The sequence below is a fragment of the Anas acuta genome, chromosome 21, assembly GCF_963932015.1.
Source record: "Anas acuta chromosome 21, bAnaAcu1.1, whole genome shotgun sequence".
NCBI classification, from domain to species: Eukaryota; Metazoa; Chordata; class Aves; order Anseriformes; family Anatidae; genus Anas; species Anas acuta.
The window spans coordinates 7,821,912-7,845,408 of NC_088999.1; the positions used below are offsets into that span (position 1 = coordinate 7,821,912).

At 62.6% G+C, this 23,497-nt stretch overlaps 2 protein-coding genes across 2 annotated transcripts; both read right to left on the minus strand.

Moving 5' to 3' along the window:
• Window positions 1-6,964: 6,964 nt before the first annotated feature.
• On the minus strand, window positions 6,965-18,021 carry NT5C1A (5'-nucleotidase, cytosolic IA). The gene is made up of 6 exons (XM_068657804.1): window positions 17,902-18,021; window positions 11,908-12,075; window positions 11,006-11,135; window positions 10,676-10,798; window positions 10,043-10,227; window positions 6,965-9,767 (listed from the first exon to the last, which is right to left on the minus strand). The coding sequence occupies exons 1-6, from the start codon at window positions 18,004-18,006 to the stop codon at window positions 9,402-9,404; spliced, it is 1,077 nt and encodes a 358-aa protein (XP_068513905.1). The 5' UTR covers window positions 18,007-18,021; the 3' UTR covers window positions 6,965-9,401.
• A 758-nt stretch (window positions 18,022-18,779) lies between these two features.
• On the minus strand, window positions 18,780-22,809 carry HPCAL4 (hippocalcin like 4). The gene is made up of 4 exons (XM_068657805.1): window positions 22,693-22,809; window positions 20,833-21,002; window positions 20,473-20,688; window positions 18,780-20,251 (listed from the first exon to the last, which is right to left on the minus strand). The coding sequence occupies exons 2-4, from the start codon at window positions 20,992-20,994 to the stop codon at window positions 20,054-20,056; spliced, it is 576 nt and encodes a 191-aa protein (XP_068513906.1). The 5' UTR covers window positions 20,995-21,002; window positions 22,693-22,809; the 3' UTR covers window positions 18,780-20,053.
• Between the last annotated feature and the right edge of the window lie 688 nt (window positions 22,810-23,497).

Below are 23,497 nucleotides of genomic sequence, written 5' to 3' on the forward strand. Positions count from 1 at the left end.
ACGACAGCCCTGGGGGTGCGATGGGTTCCCTGGCTGCTGGGTGCTGCCTGCGCCGGTCCCGTCCCCGGGTGCTGGAAGGACACGGGTGGCCTCAGGGCTGCACCCGTGCTAAAGCAACAACAGGAGCTGGGATGGGAAAACCAGCCCCCGGTGAAGCTGGGCCCTGGCCTTCCCCTGGGGCCAGTCCCCAGGGCCCCGGGGAACACAATGCTTTTGTTTGTGACTTGGCCTGCACAGGGAGCCCTTCCCTCGCTCAGCCCCAAAAACACCAACCCTTCAAAAGGCCTGGTCCCCCTCCCTCCCCCCAGCAATGCTAATGTGCCAGGCCTCTTCTCATGAACCCTGGGAGAGATCAGGCTGGTAGACAGTTTCACCACTTGTTAAATGTGTGTTTAGCGATCTTGTGAGTAGACAAGAACAAATACAAACAAGCCGGGCTGGAGAGCCCCTGCCCCTCCGCCCTGCCTGGAACGCACCAGCCCAGAGCCTTTCTTCTCTAACCACTTCAAACTTTCATTTCTTCTGAAGCCACAACAAGGCACACTTTGTAAAGCAAATGAGTAAACAGCAACTTTCAGCTTAAAAGGAAAACAAGGGGGAGGGACTGTTTTTAATTACTGGATTTTTAAAAGGGCTTTATTCGGTTAATTGCTTTCTGTTGTAAAATGTTCTTCTGCGCACAGCCCTGGTTCTAGCTGCATTGCTGCTGGCCAGATGGCATTGCAGAGGTAATGACAGCATGTGCGTTCGCTGCTTGGGTACACAAGTGCCTTTAACATTCACAGACATCCCCCCGAGCCCTCCCGGCCTCATGGAAATGACACGAGGCACCAAGTTTTGCTCAGACATGACCAGTGGTTTGGCATGTCCGACTCACGGCACTTCCAAAGGACCGGAGGAAGAGCAATCGGCACGCACAGCAAAGCCTCTGCAGCATTTCAAGCCGACTTCCCCAAAGGGCTAATTGCTGTTGATCGTCTTGGCTGCAGCGCGTTACCTTCCTCGGCTGGGGTAATAACTGCTGTTCGTGCGAGGTGCTGTGCTCAGCTCGGTCCTGCCCGACAGGGCGCCTGGCTTCCCGAGCAGGGGAGCCACAGCGCTGCGCCGTCTGGCACGGCACCAGCGTGCGTGTAGGCATGTGAGCACAGCCGCGTGCGTGCGCCTCGGTGCAGCAGCGCGGAACGGGTTCCAACTGTACCCCTGCTGATCACAACCATCTTGGAAGATACCCCGAGTCCCTGTGGAGACAGGGGGATTAAAAATAGAGAGCCAGCTCAGAGGTGCACGAAAGGACCTTGAGCGGGAACACGGCCAGCGCAGAGCTGTGAAGCTGTCGCTGTGCTGGGGACAGATGGCACGGGGACGGGACGGGAGCGGAGGCAGCGGGAGCCTCGTCTGCAGTTGGCTCAGCATCAGGCAGGGAAGAGCAAGGAAAGGAAATGGAGCAGGAACGGCCTTGGGCTCCGCACGCGTGGAGCTGCCAGGGCGCCCCGTGGCTCTCCCTGCAGCCCGTGAGCTGCAGGGCTTTGCAGGAGGCCCCAGCCAGCGGGTGCCTCCTGAAGGGCTCAGCACCGGTGCTGGGGAAGGTGGAGGCAGGCTGGGGGTCAGACACAGAGCTCACGGGTATGTGGGCGCTCTCCTGCCTTCTAACCTGAAAAACAGCACGAGGGAGTGTGCACGTGTGGGGCAGGGAGGCTGCAGAGCTGACAGGGATGGGGCTCAGCCCCTGCTCCTCTGCACCCTGGCAGCTGCTGGCTCAACCAAGGCAAGATCGGAGCACAGCAACAGGGAATAGCACGGCTGAGGGGGCTTCCCACCACCACCATCCTTCAGCCACAGGGGCCACAGGGTCGGGGATCGCAGAGTTCAGGGCAGAGGGCCTGGGGGGAAGCTGCTGCACTGCTGCTCCCTGCAGCCTGCGAGCTCACGGCTCTCCTGCCTCAGCACCCCCCCTAACCTGCAGTGCTTCCAGCGTGGCTGCTTTGAACAGGCCATCTCCTTCCCCAAACCGACCACAGGCAAGGACATAACTGCAGAGCAGGGCAGGAGGGAAGCGCCCAGCCTCGCGTAGAGGCTCCCAGGAGCAGCAGCGGCAGCTGAGCGTGCGGGGAGCTCGCCGTGCCCGCAGCAGCTTTCCTGCCACGGAGAGCTTTTCCTGAGCCTGCCGCGGCGGGTGGGTCTGTTCCTGCCAGCAGCCAGCAGCTGGTGATGAATGCTCACTTTCTCTAATTGAATAGCAGGAAGTTAAATCTTGTTTCTTTGCCTTTCAGGCTGTCAGCTGGAACAATTGCCCACCTGTGGCACCACCCCGGGGATATAAATAAGGAACAAAACACAATGCTGCCAGAGGAATGGACTGCGTTCCCAGATCTCCTGATACTCTGTGCCATATTGTGTGCCCACACGAGAGAGGGAGAGAGGGATCCGCGGGCAGCCGCGCAGGCAGGGCTGTGGGAACGGGCTCGGGGTGTTGGGAGCGAACGCGCAGAAGGCACACACAGAATGCAGCCGTGGCGTGCCAGGAGGTGTGTGCACGAGCAAGAGTGTGCACAGGGGTTTGTGCGCAGCTATCTAAGTGCTTGTGGGTCAGGACAACCACCAGAGACCCACTACCAGGCCAAAATCCCCTGCAGCAGCTGGGGTGGCTGCTGCTCCCGTCCTGCACGCTGAGCTCGTCCTGCAGCTGCTCTGCGTCCCCGGCACCAGGCGCAGAGGCGAGGGCGTGCTGGGGGCTGCCCCGTGTGCTCGCTTTCCCGTTTCACCAAGCAGGCTGCAGAGCCCAGCACTCCTTCCCGCAGCCGCGCGTTCCCTCGCCGCCACCCAGTGTGCTTCCCCGCCACCTCCTGCACTCGCACCATCAGTTCACAGCCGGCCCCGCTCTCTGGGATGCTCCCGAGGCGGCCGTGGCAGCTGGGCCGAGCCTGACGGTCACACACAGCTGGAGGGAGCCCGGCTGGGGGCGAGGACGGGGGAACCGCCGTGCTGCAGACCCTCCGTGCACAGCAGGAGAGGGGGGGGAGCACGTCTGGGAGGGCAGCGGGGAGACACCGGCACACACACACACACACACACACACAGGCCGACATTGTTGCCGTGAGAGGAAATTATTAATTTGCTGGGAATAAAGTCGGCATCGAGTCAAAAAAACCCATCCTCCCGGAGCGCTGGAGAAAAGCCTCTCCTCCCTCCCCCTCGCGCCCTCCCTGCGAGCGGCCCTGTCGCCTTTGTACTGCGAGACAGGCCCGACACAAGGGCGTCTGTCTGGGCACCACGTCCCCACGCCGGGATGAAACGCGGCCCGGGCTTCACCCAGACACGCCGAGGGCCCTCGCTCCCCCCGCGGGCTCGGGGCGCCCTGACCCGTGCTCCTGCCTCCCCGGCCCCGCGGCGGGGGGACGCGGCCGCGGCCCCCTCGCAGACAGCCCGCTGCCCGCCAGCCCTTTGTCAGTCGCTGTGGTAACAGCCGGGGCACAAATGCCGCTTCCCTGTTTGTTTTCCCCCTGCCTCCGTGGCGGGGGCGGCCGCAGCCTCCCTCCCTCCGGCTCCCCGAGCGGGAGCCGGGGTATTCAGGGCTCAGCAGCCTGAATGAAGCCAGATCCCTGGACGCATTCCTGTGGTTTTTTTCTTTTTTTTTTTTCTTCCTTTTTTCTCTTTATTCCTCCCTCCCGCCCCCCCCTCCTTCTTCTCCCTCGCTTGGCACAAGCTAAAGGATTCAAAAGGAAGCCAGGCTTGGCAGACACAGGGGGAGGAGGGAGTGGGGAGATGAAAGAAGGCCTCTCTCCAGCTTTCTCTTCCAGTTCCCACACTCAGCCCGGCGCAGAGCGCTCCTAATGATTCCCAGCCGCACCTGGAGGAGGCCGCCTGGCCGCCGAGGAAGCGGGGGCCTATTTATACAGCCAGCAGGAAAGGCCCCCAGCGCCCCAGCCATGCTGTTTGGTGGCCCTGCAGCCCTGCAGCCCCACGGCCTGGCCACCCCGGGCTGCTCGGTGCCCAACACGGCCACCCCACCACCGTCCCCAGGGTGGCCACCCTGCCATGCACCCGAGAGGCCTGAGGTGCCACAGTGCCTAGGACGGCGGCCCTGCCTCTGCACCCAAATAGCAGTCACGCCACGGCACTGCTGTGCCCGAAATGGCTTCTCCGTGCCACACCGGCACCTGCAGCCACGGTGCTGCATGCTGAAACTGGTGCTGAAAAGAACAAGAACACGCCGTGTTCCTAGCTCGGGGGGCTCCCAACAGCCACCCTTCCTCATGGGGTGTGAACCCCAACGAGGCGGTGGGCTGGGGGCAGGGATGGCTGCGGGGCTGGGGGCAGTGATAGCTGCGGGGGCAGTGATAGCCATGGGCTGGGGGTAGCGATGGCCGTGGGGGCAGCAGTGGCCGTGGGGGTGATGGCTGTGGGGCTGGGGGCAGTGATGGCTGTGGGGCAGTGATAACCAGGGGCTGTGGGCAGTGACGCCTGCGGGCTGGGGGCAGCTCTCCCCAGCCGCCCTCCTGCAGGAGCGAGGCCGCCCGTGGGGGTCCGCAGCCCCCGGCGCCCCCTCGCGGCCCCCTCCCGGCACCGCAGCCGGCCCCGGCCCCGGCCCCGCCGGGGAGGGCTCTGCCGGCTCCGCAGCCCCCGGCCCCCCCCCAGGGAACGAAGGCTCCCGGTGCTGCCTGGCACCGTGCTGCCGGCGCAGCTTTTGGACGCAGATTTTGCTGCAGGAATGGGAAAATGCGAGGAAACATCCCCAGCTCCAGCTCCCTGCCCTGGACAGAGCCAGAAAAATGAGGCTGGTTTCCAATGCTCGGCTCCGCTGGTGGGAAGGGGACACAGCTGCCTGCACTTAGGGGGTCTTTGCCATGTGCGTTCGCTCCAGCCCCGGGGTTCTCCAGCCTCAGGGTCCCTCAGCAGCATGGAACAAAGCAGGAGCTGAGCCCACCGCCAGGCTCCACACCTGGCTGAGCCCGGGCTGGGGGCAGGGGGAGCGGCAGAGTGACCCCCGCACCCCACCGAGGCCTCCTGCCAGGGGCCGTGGGTTTGACAGGAGCGCTCGCTGCGTGCTGCAGGGAGCCAGCGGGCGCGGGGCTGCTCCTGGCAGAGGGACAGGCCTCCATCAGCGGGGCGAGGAGCAGCTCACACGCGTCCCCTTTGAGTCACCGCTTCGTTGGTGGCCTCCCCGGCGCAGGCGGCTGGGCCCCGCCAGCCCAGCACTGCTCGGAGGAACCATTTTAGGCTCCGGTGACAGAGGCATCAGCAAACGCTGCTATAAATAGCGGTGTCGAAGGAACGAGGCGGTCAGGCCATCCAAATCCTGGCACAGCCCCACCAGCGCTGATAGCGAGTGCCCTTTGCTTGTTCTCCTGCCGCCAGGTCCTCTCATCTATTCTTCCAGCGCCGGGTGTTTCTGTCATCCTGTCACCGGCTCCCCTGCCCTGACATTTTACTCTCCGGCGATGGCTGCGGGTCCCTGGCCGCATGTTTTGGCTCCTGTTCTGTGCTCCAGAAAGGACAGAAATGACGTGCGCTGCGGGGACGAGGTGCAGCCCTGCCAGTGCAGCCTGTCCCTGCCAGCACTGCGGGGACAACCACATGGCCCCTGCACGCCAGGGGGCACACGGGCATCACCACGGGGATGTGGGGTTTCACTGCACTTCGGAGGACTCCTGGATTTCTGCTTTTCTTCTGCAAGGAGCAGGAGTCACCCTCCAGACCTGATGTTACCGCTGGATAATTCTGAGCTCTGTTATGGTGATGGGGAAACTGAGGCAGGGAGGGGTCAGGCCCTGCCCTGCCTGCACTCTGCCCAACTGCCCTGCCATGGTCATCGGGGCATCACACCCTCACCTACTGGCCCCACACGTTCTCGGGGTTAAATTGTGGGCTTGTCACGAAAAGCAGTTCTTACTGCTTACAGCCACGATCACCTTGTGAACATCTGCGCTGACAACAGCTGAGAGGCAGCATAATGCTCCGTCAGCTCTGCCTCCGCTTTCTCCTCCTCCGTGTCCTTTATTTTAAAGCACTCTCACTGCAAAGCCCTTTGATGCCTGATGAAGGAAAAATCTCAGAAAACAGGCAACAGAAACAAAAACTCAGGCTGGCAGCACACCAATGACAAACCCTCCCCCTTCCCTCCCTGCCCAGCACTGCCCCGTGTCTCACGCTGGTCCCCAGGAGCTCTGGGTGGCCTTTGCACGGACATCAGAGCCAGCTCCTGGTGTCTGCGTGGACATCCCGACCTCTCTGGGCTGGGTGGGCCCCTGGACCTCTGTGGGAGCAATGGGGGACTTACTGGACTTACTGGTGCTGGAGTTTGATTTTCCCTCCAGGCAGCTGGAGGACGAAGGGGCAGGACTGGGGGTGGGCACAGGGAAAGTGCCCCCAGCAAACAAGTCTGCTCCAGAACATCCTGCTGAGGGCCATGCAGAGATGCTGCCCTGGGGCCTATGGACATTCCTCAGCTATATTTGGCGAGGGATGGAGAATTTGTTGCTTCCCCTTAACCCATCTGTTCTCTTTATTGGCGGGGAGGAGCCAACACCAGAACTGCAGTGTCGCTGTTCGGATAAACCCGGTACTTCAGCAGCAATAAATCTCTTCTAAAAAGCTTTTGCTGCCTCCCACCTGTTGGCTGGGAGAAGATCAAGTTGACAAAAGTCTTCTGCCAAATTGTATTTTTATCCAGGACTTCATCACCAGTCCTGGTTTCAATAAAAGCCCGTTCACGGAGCAGAGGGAGGTTTCACAGCACATCTCTGCCTTGGAATCCCACCTCTCTCTCCCACCACTCTCCAGCTCCCAGGTAGCTGCTTTTGTTACATTTTCTGAAATCCCTTAAGTCCCCAAAGGCCCTTTTTCCTCTAATCACCCCCATCCCTCCACCATAAAGCCTGGGAGGTCCCAAGCAGGGACCCCAGACTCTTGCTGCCTGCACCAGGGAGCCAAAATCCCCATTGTGAGAACGGCAATGAAGTCGGGCTGGGACCAACACAGTTTATTACAGAAAAACACCCAAAGGGGTTTCATTATCATGGCAGTTCGTTTACAAGAAGAAACACTGGAGAACAATGAGGTGAAACTCGCAGCAGTGACATGCAGCAGGGAAGTCCATTTGGTGGCCAGCGCGGAACAAAAGGCACGGCCGCACGGGCGCTCAGACACAGCCAGCCCTGGCAGGCGGCACGGACGGGCACACGAGGACAGGACACAAGCAGCAAACCCACGCCCGCCGGTCAGTGGTGGAGGAGAAAAAACACGTCGGAAGCCACACGGGTGAAAGCAAACGGAGCAGCCATCGTGGGAAGGGAAAATCCTAAAATCCTTCCAGTGCAGGAGGGATGCAGGAGGTGCAAAGGGGGCTCGTCTCACCTGGGGAGCGTTTCCCGAGCCCCATGTCCCCCGAGCTGCCCTGGCAGCAGGCAGACCCTAAACAGAGTCCCTAACACAGCTGCCCACACTGTGCTGCTGCCCTCGGGCTCGTGTCCAGCTCCCATCCCATCCCATCCCATCCCATCCCATCCCATCCCATCCCATCCCATCCCATCCCATCCCATCCCATCCCATCAGCCTTGCCTCCCGAGGGCTCACTGGTGATGCCGTTCCCCTCGCAACGTCACCTCCCGGTCTGGCAGGAGCCTCTGCGAGCTGAGCTTGGCCAGGCTTCCAAAATGGGATCTTCAGGAAACACCTTGGAAATGTTTACTGGGAGGCCAGGCTGTTATCCCCCGCCTCTGCCAAAAAGGGCTGCGAGATACCGCTCAGATCCCAGTATCTGGGGTTCACATTAAAAAAAAAAAAAAAAAAAAAAAAAAAAAAAGGACCTTTTTATAGACCTGTACATTAACAGATGTGTTACTGCAATACTCATTTCTTTCAAGCCTTCTTTTTGTTTGGATCTCAGACCTTCCTCTGAGGCGTTTGTCACCCAGGTGTGACAAATAACAGTCTGTCAAGGTGAAGGAGTTGGGGAGTGGAAAAGTGCAATTTGTTTTTCACTGCTAGAGCAGGATTTAGTGCAATGAGAAAACAGTCTGCAGGGCCGATGAGGGCATCGTTAGCTTGTTGGGGCATTTGTCAGAAGCGCAATAACCACTCCAGCCTCACGGCTGGGAAAGGCTGAGCTTTTAGCTGAAGCAAAGTCAAGCCAGGGACAGACAAATACCTGGGAAAACTTCAGCCCATGGAACTGGCATTTGCAAAGTTGGAAGCAACTGAAAATACCATCTGATACCCATGGGCACCCTTTGTGCCCAACCGTGGCATGCTCTGCCTTGAAGAATTAAAAATAATATTAATAATAAAGCAAAACACAGCAGTGGTATTCTTTACATTTTCATCCTGAGTGTGTCCTTCGGGACATGGCTTTGTGCAGTAATGTCAGTGTGGTTTTCACAGGGATTTTGGAGCAGCACTCCAATTGGTTTCTCTTCCTGATTTTTAATCAGAGATTTGGTTCTTTCTCACAGCATCACGAGCAGAGGTGTCTATTTTAGGAAACACTAGAGGTTTTAAGAAGCTGAGGAGAAAAAGATTGCCAATTCCTACGGGCTCAGCTTAGAGAGGGGAAAAAATCCTTTAATTAAACCCCCAAGGCTGAAATTCTCTGCAGATTTATCTAAATGGATTTCAAATGATGCCCCTAATATGTTGGGGCCCGCTTTTACCTTAACTCAAGCCCTGGGCTTGTGTCTGCAGACCCTGGAAGGCACATGCAAGAGCTGGGCTTTGGATGTCTTACTGAGATGGTTTTTTTAGTACCAACTCATCCAGCCATGGAACCAACATTTAAAAACCTGGGCCCATGGCACACTGGCCCAAAGCTCCAAGCAGATAAATGTTTGTTGTTTTGTTTTTTTAATATGTGTTTGTTTCTATTTTTCCGAATTCCAGTGTATGAAAGAAAAACTGTGCAGCTGACAAAACCTTGGTGGGAGGACAAAGATGTGAGAGGTTTTCTCCTTGGGGAGCAGGTGCCAGCTCTCCCTTGGGTTTCCCAGCAAGGGAACAAAGTTAGGGGTTCACTTTAGTGCAAAGGGACGGCATTTTGCTCCAAAGCTGCACGGAAGGTGTTTTTTTGTGTGTGTGTTCCTAACTTTCCAGTTCAACAGCTCACCCTGAACATTGGCTCTTTAAATCAAAACTTTTGGAAATCACCCGGGGTTTGAAGAAGGGTCAGTAAGGTGAAACCTGCCCGGCCTGAGCAGCGCACAAAAACCAAGACCCGTCCTCGAGAGAAGCAAGTGCGGATGAAGGGGGAAGCGCCTGGCGGGAGGCAGCACGAGGGAAGGGGACAACGTCAGGACACCGCAAAAACACCGAGGCTGAAGGAGGCTGCGGCAGCCTCCTCCTCCTCCTCCTCCTCCTCCTCCTGCACCGGGCTCCCACCAGGATCGGCCCAGCTCCGCGCGTGCTGTTCCCTACTTGCTGTTCTGGGGCTGCTTCTCCTGCGCCGGCCGCTTGTGCTTCTGGGCGACGCCGTAGGGGACGTGGGCAGCGACGGTGCCCATCTCCTTGGCACCCTCCACGTGGAACATCTGGTCGTCGAAGAAGATGTGGGGCCGGATCTTCTTCAGCAGCGGCCCCTTGGGAGCCCCGGCCAGGAACAGCGCCTCGTCCGTCTCCAGGCCCCAGCTGCGCAGAGTCTTTAGGGCCCGGGCTCCCGAGCTGGCGGCGCTGCGGGCTGTCACCAGGTAGGTGCGGATGGGACACTCCATCCTCAGCCCCTTGGAGTAGAACTTCTTCTGCAGCTTCCCCAGGGCCTCCAGGAAGCCCTTCAGGGGTCCCTGCCGGAGCAAGGGGCAGCCGTCACTCCGAGACCACCGTGCCGACCCCTGCTCCTGGCACCCAGTCCCACTGGGGCTGGGCGCGCTTTCCAAGCCCTTGTCCCCACAGCCCCTCAGAAGTGGCACCGAGGGGCAGCCAGAGCCATCCCATGGCCCCAGCCTGGCAGTGCCAGCCCCCCAGCCCCATCGCACTCCCCATGGTGCAGCCGTCCCTGCGGGCTGCCTCTCCCCTGGAGCCTTTTCTGGCTGCACCGTGCCAGGACGCCCAGCGCTACCTGTGCCAGAGGCTTGTTCTCGTGAGCCTTTTCATGCTCAAAGAACATATCCAGGCCGTGAGCCTTCACGATCTGCTCCGACTCATCCGAGAAGAGCACAGCATCACCATCGAACGCCACCCGCAGCTGGTTCTCCGACACCTCCAGGTCTTTGCTGGGGCTGAAGATGGTGGCTGCGGCAATCCCTGGGGACACGAAGCGCACGGTGAGAGGTGGCACCTACCCAAGGATCCAGCCACACCGCTCGTCTGTTGAGGAGCAGAGCAAAACACAGCAGGCTGCAAGCAAACACAGGGAGGAAATGCACGCACCAAACAGCGCCTGCAGCTCGGCCCTGAGACCTCTCACAGAGAAAACAAGAACTGAAATGACAGTGCTCACTTTGCATGCAAGAATTAAAGGGGGAAGACAGCGCCTTTGCACCAGAAGAGCTGTGGAGCCCAAGGAAAGCCTTATCCCCATGGAAACTGGAGGCTCTTTGGAGCATCAAGGACATCCCATCCTTGACGGGACGTGGTGCAAGCCACCCCACCTGCACATCGACACGGGCACACCGGAGTTATCGCTCCTGGCACCGACCCCTGTGGGCTCTGGGCATCCCCCCCCAACCCCCAGGCTGGACCCCAGACTCACCCTCTTCAATGGCCCCACTCACTTTCTCGGCGTCGGAGGAGAGGTAGAGGTTGGTGTGGTAAGCCTTGAGGTAACAGATGGGGCTGTTCCCTCCCGTCATGCAGAACCTCTCGATGAACAGATCTGAGGGCAGGTGGACAGCGGGGTGAGCCCGGCAGCCCCAAAAAGTGCCAGCTTCCACTCAGAGCCCAGGAAGATTGGGAGGAGCGGGCTCAGCACGCGTTTTGGTGGAAGAGACGGGAGCAAGCATCTCCCTAACCCGCTGCTCAGCCACAACACCCCCCCAAAAGCTGGCAGCACCTGCACGAGGATGCTTTGTGCTGAGCTCACCGTAGTGGTTGATGCTGTTGATCAGCCGCACCCCGACCTGCGCGTGGTTGTTGGTCATGAGGACGATGTCGAAGAGCTCCTCGCTGTCGGGGTAGAGCTCGCGCAGCTGCGTGTTCACCGCTTCCAGCGCCTGCAGCACCGGGGACAGGAGGGTCAGCGAGCCCCGGGCACAGCCCTGCCACCCTCCTCACCGAGCACAACTCCTGGTCACCAAAACCGGGGACCTGCCCCAGCTGCGCCCTGAGCCACACGGACATCAGTGAGCAGCTTCAGCTGGGAAAAAAGGGGCTGCACTGGGGAAAAAAAATAAATCACACAGCCACCCTTCCACTGCCTGAAACAGGCTTCAAGTTTCTGATAGGAGCTGAGATTGCATCAGCTCAGTTACAGAGAAGGGCTTCTCAAGCAGTCAGGATGGGAGTCAGTCTCTCCCCACCAAGGAGATTTGCTTATTCATTGGGAAAAGGTCAGAGATGGCTCCAGTGAGGGCCAGCAGAAGAAACTGCACCAAACCCAGCAAAACCAGGGCAGAAATTGGAAAACATATTTAAAATTTGAAATGCCTCATTTTGACATGTCAAAATTAGAAACTGGCCAACTGTGCAGCAGGACTAAATTCAGCCAATTTTATTGTCAGAGAGCGAGATGAAAATTCCCTAAATGGAAGCTTTAGATATGATCCAAAGAGATGATTTCTTCAATTCTCGGGCTCGTTGGCCAATCTGGAACCCTCAGCATTCCCCCAGCCCTGGAAGCAGCACATCCTCGCCAGGTTTATCCGCACTGCTTTCTGTCTGGGTACGTCCCTCATTTCCCATCCCTTCTGCGTGTGCAGCGCCCCGCGGTGCCCCCTCGCCCCAAAACTCGTGGGTGGGGTTCAGCGTGGGTGGGTGGGCGCTCACCTTGACGAAGGGGAAGGCAGCCCCGGGGAGGAAGGGCTCGTTCTCATGGTCCAGCTGGTATTTCACGTAGGCCTCCACCCCCTGCTCGTTGTAAATCTTCTGCTCCTCCTCCATGCGGAAAAGCGCCCGCGACGACACCGCGATGGTGATGGCATTCTCGGGCTTTGGCTGCGTGCAAAGGGTGAGACTGGGGGGGCAGCCCCACTGGTGGCCCCCCTGCTTGGAGGCAGCGGCCAGCCCCCACCAGGACAGCCCAGACTCTTTGGGGTGGCTGCACTGACCAGGCAGCTGCCCCCGCATCCTGCCCTGCCCCAGGGGAGAAGCCCTGCGTGCACCCTGACGCGCTGTCCCCACACATTCGGATACCCAAGGCCCCTTTTCTGAGGCTTGCCCCGTGTTCAAGCTCTCACATGGCCAAATGCTCCTGGGACACGTCCAGACCCACGGCACCGCCCCAGGAGAACCACTTGACCCCGTGAAGAAGGAATTTGTGTGGCTTTTTCCCTCCTGCCAGGAAAAGCCACCCGCTGCGGCTCGGCCAGACCCGCAGTCCCGTGCTGCCGTCCAGATGTGACAAACAGCCCATGCCAGCTGAGCGTGTAAACACACCCGATATAGTTATTGTGGGCGGAAACACGACAAACAGGTGGTGCGAGCCATGATTTATGAGTCATTATTATTAATGCTCGTGCACCTGATCCAGCATCCACCAAAGTCAACAAGGGGCCGTCGGTGGGACTTGGCAGCCGGAGGGGGACACCACAAAAGTCAGGCTCCTCTTGACCCTTGCCGGTCCTCCCTCTCCCCTGGGAGGGCGTTAATCCCCATCACCACCTGCAGTCTGAAAGCCAGCTCATTGCTGATGGCCAAGAAAAATCCCCTCTGCCAGCAGAGCGGATCCCAGGACAGGAGGGCAGCAGAGGCAGCCCCGCTGCTGGGAGCGGCTCGGGGTGCTCGGGGGCATCCCCAGAGGGAGCCCGTGAAATCCAGGCCGTCAGCACTGCGGAAACACCTCGCCCTCAGCTCCTCCGTGATTTCCAGGATCACGCAGCACATTGCCTGTGAGTAATCCCCCAGCGATGCCACTTGCCCGGAGGCGGAGGGTGCCTTCTCCAGCCCGCTCCGCACACCCAGGTGCTCCAAAGTTCAGGCTCCCACCCTGCGGAGGGCTGGGCTTTGCGACAACAGCAGCCTGGCAAGGACGAGCTGCCCCATCCGCACTGGGGACCTTCTCTCCCCGCAGGGCTGGGCCTGCCCCGGGGCTCGCTCTGCCCCACGCTGGCTCTGCCGATCCTGCCCGGCACAGACGCGCCCAGCAGTGACTCACAGCAGCCCCCGTGCCATTCCCAGCACTGCACCACCCCACCGGCAGCGCCCGGGGCCAGCCCTGCAGCGTGGTTGACGCCTCTCCGAAGCCGCATCGGTACCCAAAATCCCCAGCAAGCAGATTAAGCAGTGGGCGATTAGGACCAGATACAGCTTAGCTCAGCCTGAGAACATCGCTGTGACCAGAGGGACTCTTGTAGAGAAATAAAATCCCCTTTTGAACCAGCTCTTTTGGGAAAGAGGCATTTGTTGTTCTTTTTTTTCCCTCAAAGCAGACTTTTTCCCCCCCAGCTTTTAGGTTGGATATCAGGAGAAGTTTCTGTACCAAAAAGGTTTTGCAGCCCTGCAGTAGCCGCCACCATCCCTGGGGGTCTTCAAGAAACAGGTGGATGCAGAACTCAGGGGCATGGTCTAGTGGTTGACTTGTCAGCGCTGGGTTAAAGGTTGGACTAGATGATCTTAGAGGTCTCTTCCAACCTGAATGATCTGTGATTCTCTGAACAACCCCCAGACACGCAGGGTTATCCAAGCACACGTGGGAGTGGAGCAGCAGCAGCAGCATCACCCCCAGGAGCGTCTCAACCCCACCGCACACTCAGCTGCCTGGTGGGTGTTAGCTATTAACTGATTATGGGCCAAATCTCAGCACTCTGCCTCATTAATTAATAACTCCGGTGTCATGGCCCATTTATTACCTGAAAATATTAATATTAATTACCTCTAAAGGCTTTGGGGCATCCGGCCATTAGCCTTCAGCAAGGAGCACGGCCGCTCCACACGGTGTCTCCGGGTAAGGAGAGGTTTGCTCCCGGTGGCAGCGCAGCACCTCCTGCCCTGCCAGCCCAGCACCGACAGCAGCCCAGCGGCACACACAGCACCCAGGCGTGCTGGGGGGCTGGATGTGTGTGCAGGGCCCCCGGGTGCCCGGCCCGAAGCTGCACCAGGCTGCACACACCTTGCAGCGGCGGGGCCAAGAGCGCAGGCACCTTGCGCAACGGCAGCCGGCTGCTCAAGGTCCCTTCCCTGCCATTTAAAGGCACAAGCCTCCAGGAGGTTAATTTAAGAGGTAATAAACACAGCAATAAAAATAACCGTGAGCTCGGGGCCTTCCTCTGCCCCGGCGTGGGCTGCCGGAGCCCCAGCCGCCTGCGGGAAGCCTTTGGGAACGGGACCTGCCGGATCCTGCTTGCGCCCGCCGCGGAGGCTTTGCCCCTTTGAGCACTTTCTGCAGGAAAGCCTCGGCCAGGCACCGGCACAGCTCGCAGCCCCGGCAGCCCTGCTGCGCTCTGGGAAACGCTGACTGCTCGGGAACAAGGCAATTCTGCTCTGCAGGGAGGGGGGATGCATTCTGACATTGCTTTGAAATGGAGATTTCATTTGGAAGCGTTCCCTCCTCCAGGTTGTTTGGATGCATCTCCATCCCCGCTGGTACTGCAGATGGTCATTACCACGCTCGAGAAGTGGCTTTTAGGAAGTCACGGCACTATGGGAACCACAGCACCTCAACTCCTCCACCAGAGCTCTGTGAACAACCCAACAACCCCCATTTTGCCTGTGAAACTCCACAGTTCTGGGAGAAAACACCCTTCATTTTAATAGAAAGCGTGCGCATCCCACAGCCCTTGCTGGGCTACGTTTAGTCCCACGAGGCTCGTGGAGCCTGCACAGGGCCCCCTCCCAACAAAGCCTCCAGCTCCAGCAGGTTTGGGCACCCCAAGTGCCCTCGGAGCAGCACCCAAGGTCAGCCAAAGCTGCTGCAGCCCAGTGCCCCACAAAACCCCCAGGAAGCGGCCGTGGGGCTCTGCTCAGCCGAATCCAGCTGAAACTGTGCCTGGGGATTCAGGGTCGGCTCCTCTCCCTTCTTCCCTTCCCATGGGAAGCCACATCCAGCCCTGTCCTGAAGCTCCCCCAAGAGATGATTGAGGTGTTTAACAGAGGTGTGAGCAGGATGCGGGGGGGGAAGGTCTCATCATAACCCCGGGTGCATCTCTGGGCTCAGCCCAGACAGGAGGGACCCGTGCCGACAGCCCAGCCCTTGGCACAGCCTCAAGGTCCAAACCCCACCCCAGACATAGGTGACCTCCCAACACGCTCCAGCTCCTCAAATCACCAAACCCAGCCCAAACGCTTCAGTTTAGATGTAAAGGTGTGTCCTGCAGTGAGCGGAAACGCCACGTTTTCCTCCGCAGCCCCAACAGCTGGCAGGCCTTTAAATCGCCCTCCTAATCGCACGTAAATCCCAAGCGGCCCCCCCAGGGATTAGAGGCAGACATTTGGAAATCCCGCACGTTCCCAGGCCACGCAGCGGAGCCGTGCCCTCCCACCCCAGGTGCCCCCCGTGCCCCCAACACCGGCAGCTCCCGCTGGCACCCCCCGAGGCCAGGCAGACCCAGCCTGCAGCAGGTGCAGCAGTAATTCTGCACCGCCTGGGGCTGATCCTGGTCCTGCGGGACACACGGACACACCTCCCTCCACCCAGAACCCTGGAGCGATGCTGCTGGCTCCGGGCTGGCTCCTGCAGAAGACCTTGTGGTGAAATTCAAGGCTTGGAGGTGAATTCTGGTGTGAAACTTGAACACAAAAGGGAAGCTGGGGTCAAGCACAGGTCTCCTTGCAAGCTAAAGCGTCCCAAAAGTCACTGCACCAACACCTACAGAGAGCCCAGCACAGGAGGCACCCCACTGAGCCGGACGGGTCCCCGTGGGCACAGGGGACTGGTGGGGCAGGGGACGAGGGGCACCCGGAGAAGGGGAGCAGCAAAGCACAGCTGCCACCAGCCTGGCCTCTCCTCCCCACACGGTGTCACTGGAGATGCTGGGGGACATTTTCCACATTGCTGAAGGGTGACAAGGCTCCCTGCTGACCTCCCCCAGCTGGCAGGAGCGAGGCTGGAGCAGGCGCGGGAGCCAGGGCGCGGGAAGAGCAGAGACCCCTGCAAAGCAGGGAGCCCCCCAGGCTCCGGGGATGCTGTGTTAGCCCATTCCCCAGCCAGGAACGTGCTCCCAAAAACGTGCCCCAAATCACCCTGCCTCCTGCCAGCCCACCTGCAGGGAGCAGCAGGACAGACAGACGCAGCCGAGGACAGACAGACCCAGCAGCACCCGCAAGGGCACAGGCGGCCGGCAGCAAACCTCATTTCCCGCAGGCACAAGGAAGCCCTGGGAGCTGCGAGCCCCCTGCTCAGGATCAGATTAAAGTTCAGGGCAATGGCTGGGATGTTTCTGAGTTTTCAGAACACATTATTTATAATGCAGAAAAGTGCTCAGCAGCCATCCATCACGGGGCACGACAGCTGCCTGGCAGGGCTGTGCAGCCCAGCTGTGTGCGAGGGCGGCCGAGCTGCCCGGCCGCGGGCACGGGGACGCAGCCTGACACGGGGAAGGGTGCGGGCATCGGCCCCTGCCCCGCATGGATGGGGGGCACAGCCCAACCTCGGGGCCTGAGCGCCTGGATCCTGGCTCTGCCCCTGGTTTGCCACGCCATGCCCCGTGCCTCAGTTTCCCCACACGCACGGCAGAGACGGGCACGGTGGGCACCGAGCGTGCTGCCAGGAGAGGCTGAGGAGGAGCTCAGGCAAAAGCCTGCAGGAGGCTGAGAGCGTGGGGTGGCAGACAATGAGCTGCATCCCCCCCCAACACCAGGCTGCCCCTGTCCCACGGGCAAGGCGAGGTGACAGCACGGACCAGGGGTCCCCCGCGGGGAAGCAGGGGGTGCCCCCACTTGGGGGCTGCAGAGCGGCCTCCTGGCCAGCTCCCCTATCTGGGGGTCCCCCCCCAGGAGCCTCACCACCACAGGCCCTGCGTGCCCCAGGTCCCGTGGCAGCGGCCCCAGCAGTGCCCCCGCTCCGGTGCCCGCAGCTCGCAGGCAGCGGGGCCAGGGCCAGCCGGCGGCCGCCTCGCCAGGCTGCCAGCACAGCGCTGCCACGGCTATTCTGAGACACAGCAGAGCTTCCAGAGCTCCCATTTTTAAACGCAGCAGGGCTCAGCTCTGGTTAGATAACGCAGGCTTTGCTCTAATCTCCCAGAGCGGGGGAGCCCACCGGGGTGGCACCAGCGCCCCCAGGCAGGGATTCGTGCTCCGGGCTGTCCCCCTGCTGTGCCAGGGCCACCTCCTGACCCTGGCCACCAGCTGGGTGCAGGGGACAGGCAGCTCGCAGGCACCGAGCAGCTCCACAAGGACATCTCAGCCCTGGGGGGACACAGGGACAGTCCGGGGACGTGCAGGAACCCGGGGGGTCGGGGGCTCTGGAGAGACCTCAGGCAGCCAGGGGCAACGCAGGGATGCCGCGAAGGAGGGGGGGCACCTGGAGACACCCAGGGCTTCCCCCAGGACCCGTAAGGAGATGACCCCCTGGGAGGGGACCAAAGGAAAACCGGAGAGACACAGGTGGAGCCCAGGGCACCGGGAGGAGACAGGGACCCAAGGACCACAGGGGACCTGGAGGAAGGGGGGGTGCTCAGAAGGGGACCTGGAGGAGATGGGGCACTCGGAGGGGGACCTGGAGGGGAGAGGGGGCCGGAGGAGATGGGGCATGCAGGGGGAGCACAGCACCCGGGGGGAGCACCGCACCCGGGGGGTACCGGGCAGCCACCCCCCTCCCCGGGCCGGAGGCTCCCTCCCCGGGCTGGGGGCCACCTCGGCGGTGGGGGCGCATCCCGGGGCTCTCACCGATTTGGGTTTCTTCTTGGGAGCGAGGTTGTCGTAGAAAGCCTTGGCGTCCTCCCAGGGCCGCCCCGCCGCGCCCGGTGCCCCGGCGGTGCCCGGCGGCTCCATGGCGCGGCGGCTCCGTGCGCACCGGGCGCTGCCGGCGGGGCGCTTTATAACAGGGCGGCCCGCGGAGCTCCGGGCTCCAACCCACCGGGTTAACCTCTTCGGCACCGGGCCCGCCGCCGCCGCCTCCCCGCACCCCCCCCCGGTCCCCGGTAACGGCCGGGCGGGGGCGCCCCGCAGCCGCCCCGGGGCACCGGCAGCCCCCGGGCGGTCAGGGACGGGGCTGGGGGGGGGGCGCGGAGGGGCGAGAGGTGGCACCGGGGCGCGCACCGGGGGGCGCTGCCGGTGCCCGGTGCGGGTGCCCGGGTGCTCACCGAGGCTCCACGCCGAGCCCGGGGCTCTTCACCGGCCGCAGGAGCCGAGGACCCCCCCGGGGGAGATCCCCGAGGCCGGCCCCAGCCCCCCCGCAGCCGTTCCCCTGCCTGGGGGCACCACCGACCCCACAGCCGGTGCCGGTGATCCGCTGGGCTCAGCGCTCGGCCGGGGGCTCCGCGCCCAGCCCTCGGGGCCGCCCGTCGGGGAGCGCAGCCTCGCCCCGTGCCCGCGGCACGCTCCGTGTCCCCAGGGCCCTCGCGGGTCTCCCCAGCAAATACCGGAGCTTCCTCGGGGGTGGCACCGTGGTGCAGCCGTGTGGCTGCAGGCACAGCAGGAGCCAAACCCAGCCCATTAACCACGGAGAGACATTTACCGTTGGTGTGAGCTCCTCAGCAACCGGCCCCATCTCTGCAGGTTGCTGATGGAGAAGAAAGGCCAGAGGAGAGAAATGTGCTGGGAGGATGGGGGTGGGAGAGACGAGCAGCAACAGCAGGTCCCGGGGGTGATGGCACCGGGATGGGCTCAGGGCACTGCCAGCAGCTCCCCCAGCAGTGCCCCCAAATAAAGGGGCAGCCAGGGTGCAGCTCCTGGGGGACAAGAGAGACCCAGCTCAGGGCCAGGGCTGCCTGTTCCTACCCATGTCCTGCAGGGTAACATCATTCCCTTCCCCAAAGCAGCCAGCACAGCTGAGGGGTGACCTTTCCATCCATCTTCATGGTTCTCCAGGCAGACCCCCCCCCGCTGCCCAAGGACCTCTCCATCTCCTGGGTGGCATGGACTCCCAGTAACCATTCAGGGGAACACCACACACGGGGGACATTTTATTTCTCCATTAAAAAAATAGATACCAAGTCCACAGCCTCCTAACGGACATTACAGACATCAACACCACGACGTGCAGACCGAACACCCTGACAACATCCCTGCCCTGGGCAGGAGGGACGGAGGCAGCAGGCTGGAACAGCAGGAGCAGGCACCGCTTCACTGCTCAGAAAGGCCAGAAACTCCACAGGCACCCCAAACACCACCAGGGCAGTTTTGGAGGTCCCCCACTGTCCCCACCAGCTCCCACAGGCGATGGGATGGAAGGTGGCTTCTGGGATCAGACACTGGCAGTGTCCAAGGGTGGATCTGGACACTTCTGCTCTTTCTGAAGTCCCCTCACCAGCCCTGGCCATTCCCAGCAGCAGAAGCAGAGGCAGCAAAGCTAAAGCTGGACAAAGAAATGGGGGCTGCAGCTCCCTGGGGCCAGCCCCGAGCCCCCAGACAGCCCCACGGGGAGCTGCCAGCAAAGGAGAGAGCAGGGACAGGACCCGGAGCCCTCAGCCTCCCTGGAGGCACCACGAGCGATGGGGTCAGCGCTGCTCTCAGGTGGGATCAGGAATGGGGCCGGGCAGAGCAGTGGGGACAGCAGGCAGCGAGCAGCAGGGGCATGGGGGCGACTGGCCCAGGGAGCTGGGACCTCACCGCCAGCCTCAGGGAGTCCAGCTCCAGGCTGGGAGAGGTCTGCTTGGAGAGGTCTGCTCTGGGGGCACCCCAAGCCAGCGGTGCCCAGGCTCTGCCCATTGAGGGAGAGATGCAGCCACCAAGGTGGCCAGGAGTGGAGGCAGAAGGGTGGCAGCGGGGACAGCGTGGGTCACAGCTGGGGCCAAGCGGGCACAGCAGAAAATGGGGTGGAAACTGTCACGGGGAGCTGGGGTGGCTGCAGCCCGTCCAGCTGTGAGCCCTCGGGACCCTACTTCTGCATGTCGCACTGCAGGAGGAGGACGATGGAGGGGTCGCTCTTCGCTGCCTCCTTGAACTCCTCCAGGGAGATCTGGTCGTCCTTGTCCTTGTCCATCTTGGTGAAGATCTTGTCAACGCGCTGCTGGGGCGTCAGCCCGTCTTGGTTCATGCGCATCATGATCACAGTCCCCACCATCTTGTAAATGGCCTGCAGAGAGGAGCAGAGCACCAGGGGGGGAGCGTTGGGGGGGGCACAAGGTGCCAGGACAAGGCAGGGGCAGGACGGCTGCCTCTCTGTGCCCTGCACGGATACACCCATGGGCGTTTCAGACAAGGTTTTGGACAGGAAAACCCATTCTTTGGTGGGCCCAATGCCCGTGAAAAGCCTGGAACAACGCAAGCTACCCCCACTTATTTGAGCCCCAGTACCTCAATGATCTCCAGCATCTCCAGGCGTGTGATCATCCCATCCCCGTCCAGGTCGTACATCTCAAAGGCCCAGTTGAGTTTCTGCTCAAAGGTCCCCCTGGAGGTGACAGACAGGGCACAGATGAACTCCCGGAAATCGATGGTCCCGTCGCCGTTCTTGTCAAAGGTGCGGAAAGCGTGCTGGGCAAACTTGGAGGCATCTCCGTAGGGAAAGAACTGCGGGGAGGAGAGGAGAGAGAGATCGAAACGGGGAGGGGAGCTCGGCGCAGAGGCTGCTCCGCAGGGAGCTGCGCCCTTGCCCCGGCAGGGTCAGGGTGCTCCAGCCCCGCCGGCAGCGCGCAGCCCCCAGCCCAAGCCCACCTTGATGTAGAGCTGCTGGAACTCCTCCAGGTTGAGGATGCCGGTGGGGCAGTCCTTCAGGAAGCCCTTGTACCACTGCTTCAGCTCCTGCTCGCTGAACTCCGTGCTCCTCACCAGGTCATCCAGCATCTCCGGGGCCAGCTTGCTGCTGTGCTTGCCCATGGCTGCGCCTGGCGGGGGAAACGCGGGGCTCCTGCGTGCCGGCCGTGATCCTGGGCCCTGCACTGCCCCATCTGCCTGCTCCCTGCCCAATTTCACACCAGTGACCGCAGCACCAGGGCTGGGCTCAGCACCGACACTCAGCTGTGGTCCTTGCTGCAGGAGCTGCCCAACAGCAGCCCCCAGCACGGCCACGGCATCACCTCCAGTCCCCTCAGGCTGCAGGGAGATGCTCAGAGGGCACTGAACACCCAGAATAGCTCCTCACGTGCTCCACCAGGTCACAACAGCCAGACACCCCCTCTAAGGATGGGACAACGACAACACAAGTCTCTGCACACCAGGAGAGGGGCACAGGGGTGGGGACATGTCCCTGCTGTGGCACCAAAGCAAGGACAAAACCTCACCAGCACCATGCAGCCTGCAGCACCCCGCTGGTGCCCGACCCGCGGTGAGGGGCAGCTCCGCAGCCTCGCCCCCCATCCCTGGGGCTGCCCGCGGTGCAGCAGGGCGCTGCCGAGCCCATGGGTGCGTGGGCAGCAGGCGGAGCGGCTCCGAAACGCGCCGTGCCCGCTCCCACGCAGCCTTGGCTGCCGGCGCCGCTCAGCCCGAGCAGCAGATGGTTTGGGGAGCGCTCCCGGAGCTCCTCTCTCCATAAAGTTGAGGAGAAGTTCACCTGGAGCCCGACCAAGCCCCGTTGTTGCCCTTTGCACATGGGATTTCCTGGCCACGTGGGCTTGCGGGACCTGGGGGTGCCCTGGGATGGGCAGAACCCCCCCCCCAGCACGATGCAGGCTCCTCGCCTTCGCCGCCAGCCCCGCTCGCAGCAGCTGAGGCTGTTTCCTGCCCAGCATCCCACCAGCATCTGTCACCGCCCGCGGCAGCGCTGAACCCACCAGCCCTCGGCAGCCAGAGCCCAGGAAGCGTCCAGACGCCCACGGAGCTCAGCGCTTCCCCAGAGCCCCCCGGCACGGCTCCTGGCACCGCAGCCCAGCCCCAGGGACCAATTAATCCCTAGGATGTGCCATGCTCACGGCCCCCCCGGTGCCCTCTCAGCCACACAAGAGCTGCGGGAGGCTCCTTTTCCCAGGAGGGAACACCGAGGAGAACCTTTTCCAGGAGCTTTTCCAGGAGCTCCTTATCCTGCAGGTGAAGCCCCCGAAGAGCCCAGGGCACAAAGGCTCCTGTGGGGCCACAGCCCCCGAGCACCCACCCCGCACAGGACCCCGCACACACCGTGCCAGCCTGGGGGCAGCAGCTGGGGCCAGAAGGACCCTGGCACCCCTGACCCAACCCAACCCCCTCTTACCGTACCGGTACCACCGTGGCCACTGGTCCCAGAAGAGGAGCCCTAAGGGGGCCGCTAAGGACGCCCCCCAGGCCGGCACCCCGGCAGCGCAGGGCACCCAGGGGGCTGTGCCCCCCCCAGCCTCACCCCAAGGAGGGAGCAGGGCTCGGGGCCCTGGGGATGGACGGGGCGGCCGGGCTGGGGCAGCGGCACTCGGGGGGGTGCTTGGCTACCCCCCGGGGGAGGCTCCGGCCCCGACACCCCCCGGAGCCGGGTCCGGGGGCAGCGCTGCTCCGCGCCGCCTGCCCGACACCGGGTCCCGACGGCGGGGGGGGGGGGGGGAGCGGCTCCCGGCCCCGACGGCAGCCCCGTCCCGCCCCGGGGGGGCGGCTCCCGGCCCCCACGGCCCTTACCTGGCGGGCGGCGGCGCCGGGCAGGAGCGGAGCCGGTGCCGGTACCGGAGGGGCCGCGCTGCAGCCCCCGGCCCTGCCCCGCGCCGCTCCCGCCCCTCTTGTAGCCGCGGGTCGCCCGCCCCCCCCCACGGCATCGCCCACCCATTGGCCGGGAGAGCTGTCAATCAGCGGGGGGGGCGGTGGGGTGGGTTACTGGGGGGGGCGTACTGGGATGCTGGGAGGAGAAACTGGAACTGGGGTGCTGGGGGGGGCGGGTCTGGGCCGCCGGGGGGTGCTGGCCGCAGGCAGGGCTGGGGGACTGGGACCCCCCCGCGGCCAGATGCAGCTCCCCTGGTGTGCCCGGGGCCGGATCCCCACCGGGGGGGGGGCAGGATTTGGCCCCTCGGCACGGGCCGGGAGGGGCGGGGAGTGGGGGGCACCCATGGGACGCCCCGGGGACGGGGGCTGCGGCACCCGGGGGGGCCGACACCGGGCAGCCCGGGGGGGGCCGCTCCCGCTCCCCGCTGCCGCAGCGACCCCCCCGGACCCCGCGTGTCCCCCCCCCTCCACTGCCCGGTGCCTCCCGGGCCCCTCAAGCCCCCCCCCGTCCGGCCCCGGCGGTGGATGCGAAGGGCTGCAGCTTCCCCCAGCGGCTGCGGGCGGCACCGGCACGGCCCGGGGGGGGGGGCTCAGCCCTCGGGGGGGGCCGTGCCCTCGGGGGATGTGTGTGCGCCATGGGGTACGCGACCCCACAGAATCCCCCCCCCTTTTCCCGGTGCTCGGGGCTGTTCCAGCGCACCTCGGCCGCAGCCGGATCGGGCCCCGC